Source organism: Pyxicephalus adspersus, chromosome 4, assembly GCF_032062135.1.
Source record: "Pyxicephalus adspersus chromosome 4, UCB_Pads_2.0, whole genome shotgun sequence".
Classification (NCBI taxonomy): domain Eukaryota; kingdom Metazoa; phylum Chordata; class Amphibia; order Anura; family Pyxicephalidae; genus Pyxicephalus; species Pyxicephalus adspersus.
In genome coordinates, this window is record NC_092861.1 from 124,092,592 (window position 1) to 124,100,190 (window position 7,599).

At 43.4% G+C, this 7,599-nt stretch overlaps 1 protein-coding gene across 1 annotated transcript in view; it reads right to left on the reverse strand.

Moving 5' to 3' along the window:
• USP34 (ubiquitin specific peptidase 34) overlaps positions 1-7,101 on the reverse strand; it is an 86,203-nt gene extending 79,102 nt beyond the window's left edge. The window contains exon 1 of the mRNA XM_072410272.1: positions 6,759-7,101. Coding sequence (XP_072266373.1) covers positions 6,759-6,801 — 43 coding nt within the window. The 5' untranslated portion in view covers positions 6,802-7,101. The remainder of the gene's footprint in view (positions 1-6,758) is intronic.
• Positions 7,102-7,599: the final 498 nt, after the last annotated feature.

Consider the following 7,599-nt stretch of genomic DNA (forward strand, 5'->3'; position numbering starts at 1 on the left):
AAAGCAGTCTGAAGGAGATTGTGAACAAGCAGCAACAGGAAAGCAAACTGATCTGTCAGCGTTACTCTAAATATTATCATCTGCTTTGTTGACATGTAAAGTTGTGAGTAGAACAAGGGCGTTGCATGGGATACACAGGTGGGATGATGTGCTAAGATGTCAAACGTTTCTGCAAAATGACAGCCTGGTAGCTGGAAAAATGCTAGAAAACCTAAAGCTGAAATATATTTAGCCTTAAGAAATGGGTGTGACTCTATAAATTAAATGTTCTTTAGAGGTGTAAAGCAGAGGGATACTGTACTTTATTCCACGCTCCCCAATTCACTCCAGCCCCAGAAAAGGGACATTTCAGTAATATCCTCATACAACTCAGACCCAAGGTGCTATATTTTTATACAATGGAGTTCGGCTTTAAAATGTAACGTGTACTGGCACAATATTAAGGATGCTGCTGCCAAGCACTTCTTTTAAAAATGCAAGCTGCTTGGGTTCCGCAATGACTGAATGGTTTCTAGTAATGCTGATTTCTGCCTTTACTTATTTCAAACAATTCAAACATATTCAAACATAAAATGGAAGGCAGGGACACCAGGCCTGGTCAGTAATAGCACCCATCATATGTTAGTCCAGATTTTCTTCACAGCCCAACCTCTACATTTAGCATGGAACCAGACAGACAACATACAAACAAATCTTGAAGCTCCGTCAAAATTCCTGGAAACCAGGGACAGATAGTAATTATACAATCTATTAGCAAGCATAGTGATAGTAATTAGACAATACTGAAGAACTAATAAATACTTTTATTATGCAAGTGATTAGGCAGCATTGAAGAGGACCTGCTGTACTGGGAACCAACAATGCAAGGCCACCGCCAGTAAGAGGTTTTTTTAACAAAGCAAAACACACAGTACTGGTTAAAATGAAGAAAAATATCCAGAAGGACAACATTTTCAAACTCTAATACCATTGCATTTCACATAACAGTATAATAAAAGCAAACACGATACTAACCCAAGCATCTTGTGAATGCTAAACAGTGGAAGTTACCTATTGTCATCACCCACACATTACATAAATCAGTAAATCCAGGGAGACAGGTGAAGGTAAATACAAATCTATATTAGCCAGGGTTCCTCTAGAACAGGCATGGGCAAACTATGGCCCATTAGGCATGTTTCTCAGGCCCTTTGGGTGGTCCGCGGCTCTGGACGGTGCCACCCCGAGCAGGGTCAGAAGGACCACGCTGGGGGGGCGCACCTGCCAGAGCCGCAGAACACATATTCCGGATCTAAGCCTGCAAAGGGAGAGTGGGGTGGGGGTGGGGGCACAACCTGACCACTCTCCCATCGCAGGCTCACATCTGTGATGGGAGAGTGGGCGTGGTTATGTCATCATGACATCACGTTTAGTGGCGTCATGAAGGCATAACCCCGCCCACTCCCCCATCAGCCCGGCACCTGTCAAATTTTGTTTCAGATTGTGGCCCCTGACTAAAAAAAGTTTGTCCACCCCTGCTCTAGAAGTTGCTAGGGATTTCTTGAGCAGGGTTGAACCCAGACATTTTTTTTAGCCGGGTGGTAAGAAATTGTAGGTGGGTAGCAGCCCCTGTATTGTGACCCAACTCTTCAGTAACCACCCAAAAAAAAGTCAGGTGGTTACTGAAAAGTGCTGTATGGTGAGCCCAGGTAAAAGGGGCTGGGGAGAACACAGCTTGAGCGATCATCAATTTGTGTCTCTCAGGTCAGTTTAATTGACACAATTTTTGTTATCTATAAGGGTGACATTCTTCCTACAGGCCAGCAATGCAAGCGCCATTCTTCCTATTTGCCATCACACTAATATACTGTGAGCTGTGGTTACAGTAATTATAGGAGGGGTTGCCTGAAGACCTGAAAATTACTTCAAGGGATTCCCCATAATAAGAAGGACAGGGGAAAAGGCTACCCACAAATTACCAGACTTAGAGAGGTGCGGGATGGGACCCAGCTCTAGGAAAGAATCAATAGATTTATATGAATGTAAATCCCAACATCTGTGGATATACCGACTGTTCTGACATGCAGTCAGCATGAAAGGCATTATTTTATTACATGAGCGGCTACAACTGCTCATGTATGTAACAGATTATTTTTACAAGGTTAGGCAACCTGAAAAGCTACAAGCTGTAAGTACAGACTACTGCTCGATTCCCACAAGTTTCAGGTCTAGTGATGAGCTCTCTTTCCTTCCCAGGTTTTCCCTTAAAGTTCCCCTTAGGGCAGTGGAGTCATCACAAATGGTTGTGGAAGGGGTGAAGAGTTGAGAAATTCACACACAAAACTCACTGCAAGAGATGCAAAATGTTGTTTGAGCTTCACTCCAGGCAAACAGGTAAATAAACGTATGAAAAACATATAAAAGAGCTGTTATACATCCGAGAGAATGTGCATCTCTATTAGATTAGGATTTACACAGCCCTGCCACACAAATGCCACTACTTTTACTGCTACAGTTATACAATGTACATGGGATACAATAGCGTTCTCTAACCAACCTCAACATGCTGACTGGATAACGTCAGAGCAGCAGAAGACTGATCAGCTCATTTTTCTGTACTCACCTCCTATGCATCATATATCATCTTACAATGCTGCAAAGTATGATTTTGTCTAATACTCAAAAATACACAAAAATGGTCTGAATTAGCCTTTTGGAATGAATAGGAATTGTAACATTGGAGTGTTGGAATGCTGTGGAAAGAGTGTGTGTAGACATAGCCTAGGTGCTGCTGTATAATAAACTGAAAGAGGTATGTATAGGAGCAAAACTAAACCCATCCATACTCACCTGTCCTCGTTCCAATATGGGAGCCGCTATCCCTTCTTTCCTTCTGTATCCTGATATTCGGCAATCTTGATTGGCCGGGATGACGTAACTTCATGAAGGTTTGCTCAAGTTCATTCATTCCCGGCACTCACAGAGGTTTCCAGGACTGCTGGGAATGAATGAACTTTGGGAAATTTGACAGGTGGACGGCGATCAAGCAGGTAGGAGCAGTTATTGCCTAATCCTTCTGCAATAAACATCTGCCTGATCACCAATCTTAAGACTTTATTTCAAATTTAAGCTGAATTCAGGTAATAACGTTTAGAAAAAAATTGTAATGATGAATTAAAAAAGCACTGTAGTAAGTGACTTTTATATCTATACAGGGCTTGGATATAAAGCATATGGAAACCCATGTAAACTGCTCTGACCAAACCGATGGTGAATAATCACACCAAGCAATATATCAATATCTTACAGCAATCTATTTATTACAAATGTCTTATTTTTTGCAGTGATCTATGATGTGACCTGGAAGATACAATCTGTGACGGGCTAAGCTGCAGCCAGGACATTTATCTTTGGATAAGCTTTAAATAAAATTTGGTTTTCCCTTATAGATCCACAGAGAGTAGATCAGCCTGCAGCATGTTACTTTCATGAAAGGGAAGTCCAAGCTACTGCCAAGGCCACTGGATATTTTACCTTTCTGCAATGCTTTTATACAAAAAGCAGCGCGCACACAGGCAGACTTCATCAGGTGTCTATCATACAGAAAAAGCATTTTACTGATACTAAGGCATTTGCTATCCAGTGTATATCCATATGTCATGCTGCAAAAGTTTAAAATAAAACCGAATTCCAAGCCAATACTAGGGAGGGAGAAGGGTTAGAGCCTATGTAAGGTTTCTATCACTGCTGGAAGATTCATCACCTTCTATCCTGTGAATCACTAAAACAGAAAAATCAGAGAAAATCTAACGTTTGCATGGTCACAAGAAGAGAAACGCTAGGTACACACGTGCAATGGTTCTCATTCAATAATTGGCTCAGGGCTGATATCAGACGAGAATTTTGCGTGTGTACAGCGCTTGTCGTCCATCATAACGAATGATAATAATGCAAGTGAAGGGGGAGAGAGCACAGCTGGGTGCTGCTCCATCATTCTCCCCTTCCCTCCTCTATAGAGCAGAATGGTACATCACACGTTTATGCATCGTGCAGTCATTAGTAAGGATCATGAAAGATTCTTTCTAACAACAATTATTGCACATGTGTCCGCAGCCAAAGAAAAAAGAAACTTAATGGGACAGTTAGTTCAGTGGTTAGCATTCTTGCCTTCACAGCATGAGGGTCCCGAGTTTAAATCTTGCACGAACTGCATGGAGTTTGCATGTTCCCCCTGCGTCCTTGTGGGTTTCCAACAACCTAAATGTAGGTTTATTGGCTTCCCTGAAGAAAAATGGCCTGTACTGTTACTGACATATGACTATGGTAGAGACATTAGATTGTGAGAGCCCCTCGCAACACGACTATGGACTATGTACAGTGCTACGCAATAGGTTTTCACCATATAAATACAAAATATTAACTCTTCCTACAGGGACCTTTGTTCCCACTAAAATGCCAGGTGTGATAACACCACTTCAGAATGATTTCAAATGCTGCATTACAGAAAAAAAATACATACATAACTTCAGAGGTGACAGCAGTGGGATTTTAAAAATCAGATTGGGAGACTTTAAAAATCAATGATCAGGCAGGGGTTTACTACTTTCCACCACTACTTATCTCCCCTGTGTGTAATTTCCCCCACCTGCTAGATTGTAAGCTCCTCAGGGCAGGGTCCCCTTCTCCTGTGTCACTATATGTCATTTGCAACCCCTATTTATTGTACAGAGCCGCATAATATGTTGGCGCTATATAAATCCTGTATAATATATACTAATAATATTGATGTAGATCATGTTCAAAATGTGCAACTCAGTGCTGGCTGTTAGGATACCCTGTGCAACTCAGCTTCCCCTTCAAGCTGTAAGGACTGAACACCTGCATGCATGTATGGGAGTGACATCATCACAGCCCAATCAAGATTATTATTAATATTAATAAACAGTATTCATATAGCGTCAACATATTGCACAGTGCTGTACATTAAATAGGGGTTGCAATTGACAGACAGTGACACAGAGAGAACCCTGCCCTGAAGAGCTTACAATCTAGGAGGTGGGGGAAGTAACACACAATGGGATGGGAGATATGTAGTGGTGGGAAGTTGTGAAGATTTCAAAAGACAGAAGCATATGGGTAGGCAAGCTTGAAAAGATGGGTTTGGGAGTGCTCTTTTAAAAGAGCAGAAAGTATGAGCAAGCCAAACAGGACAAGGAAGACCATTCCAGAGAGTCGGGCAGCTCTAGAAAAGTCTTGGAGCCGTGCATGTGAGGAGGTTATGAGTGAGAAAGTCATTAGTAGGTGATTGGAGGAGCAAAGAGAGCGGCTGGAAGAGTGTTTTTCTATCAGGTCAGAAAGGTAACTGGGACAAGAACTGTGGAGGGATTTGAAGGCAAAGCACAGGAGCTTGAATTTGATTCTCAGGTGAAATGGAAGTCAATGAAGAGATCTGCAAAGAGAGGCAGCAGAAGAGGAGCAGTGGGAAGGATGGATGAGTCTGGCAGCAGCATTCATAATAGATTGTAGAGGAGAGAGTCGGGTTAGTGGAATACCAGCGAGAAGGATGTTACAGTAGTCCAGACGGGAGATGATAAGAGCATGTACAAGGAGTTTGGTGGTCTCAGGGGACAGGTAGGGACGTATTTTGGAGATGTTGCATAGATGAAAGTGACAGGACCTGGAAATGTTCTGAATATGGGGGGTACGATGGCTATACATCCAAATTAGGAGAAGAAGAGCCGCCCATAACGTAATAGAGACAGGTAAGTGTATTTAAGAAATCACATGCAAAATATCAGGCAGGCTGAGATATTTTATTGCAAAAGAGACACATGTTCCTTCTCCCATAAAGCATGGTCACATTTTTTTTTTTTTTAAAAGGTTCAGTTTGGAGGGTTAAGATTTAGTGTGCTGCTTCCTCTACCTTTTGGATTGTAAGCTCCTCAGGGCAGGGTCCTCCCCTCATCCTGTGTCATTGTCTGTATCTGTCTGTCATCTGCAACCCCCATGTAATGTACAGTGCTGCGTAATATATTGGCGCTATATAAATCCTGTTTAATAATCAGGCTTGGACCCCCAATGCATTTTCTATATACAGGGTTTTGATTTTCTACAATTCAGCATTTTAACCAGCAGCTACATACATGGGCCAATCATTCATACTCCTTTCAATACAGATTTCTGTTCCTGACAACAATCAATGTGGAACTACATTGCACAGCAAAGTAAATCTAAAACAAAAAGCATGTAGTGATCGCTGCAATACATGCACATTCTCCATACATTCTCCTATGTGTTATACCATACAAGTAGCAATAAATAGCTTTTGATCTGTAAGCTCTGCACTTACATGTAAAATCAGCTATTGTGTACAGAGGGGTGTCAGCCCTGCCCACTACCAAAATACTCCCCCACCAGGCAGGATTCTGTAGTGCAGGATAAGAATCATGGTGACAGAGGAAGTGTGCACAGGACAGCTGGGAATTTTTCTTAGATCACAATGCTTCCAACAAGACATTTCTCAGATCAATGGATAGAAAGTGATTGTGGGATGACATACACTATGAAGAAATGTTTACATGCCAGGCCCAATAGCAATCCACAGATCCTCAGCACACCAAGCACTCTATGTAAAGAGGACCTGTCATGCAGGTCATGTGGCTGTCAGTGGTGCTGAGGAGGTCACATGACAGATTCTCCCGGGTGACACACAGGCCCCGGGTCACCCTTCAGCCTAATGTCAGCCTCCCCATCCTCTGACCCGTCCTTCCCACACTTACTCTCATTTAACACCTCCACCAGGTCGGCGCAGATCTCACACATCGTTTAGGAAGAGGCCGCGTCCTGAGCATGGAGATGGCGCTGCCCGCGGCCCGTCAGCCGGTGAATGCGGTGCTTGTGCAGCCTGCAAGGCCCGGGGACCTGTATGAGGGGGAGGAGAGAAGACGGAGTGCTCTGGAGGTCGCCGGAAGAAACCAGATGACAGTGCAACGAATAGTAATGTTTTTTCCCCCAAAGCGACCGTGGCGGCGACACTTTGATTCCCTCACAGCCTCAACCGAACCATCATCATCACCACAGCCGCCGCCATTTTGGTTGGGGATGCTCGCTTCGCATCGGCTGTTTCCGGGACAGCTTCGGGTGTTCGGCCGTGTAGACACGCCCCGCCGCTCATCTGACGTGTCACATGACGAGGACCGACTGGAGACTGTGATGGTGGGCGTATCCTTCAATGACGTCACACTGGCAACAGGGAACATAAGAGGAGTGGGGCATGCGCTGTGTATAGAAATGCAGCTGTGGCATGCTAAAGGCGCATGTGTTGCTCTATAATAAAAGCATGCAAAGAGGAAGCTTCCATAATATATTCGTGTGGGTGCACATACAAAAAAACATTTGCCACTTTATTTACCTTTACTTACTTTAAAATTTAAGAGGAACTAAACTGAAAACTGTGAAGAAAAAAAAATACACTTACCTTTAATCCTGCAGGGCAGTCCGATCGCTCCAGGGCTGTCTTGCATCTGGTCTCGCGGCTCTCTAGGCGCCACCATCTTTGTTTCTTCTTCCGGGTTCTTCATCTGACCCAGGTGCGAAATTCAGTGACGTAGGTTGTCACTG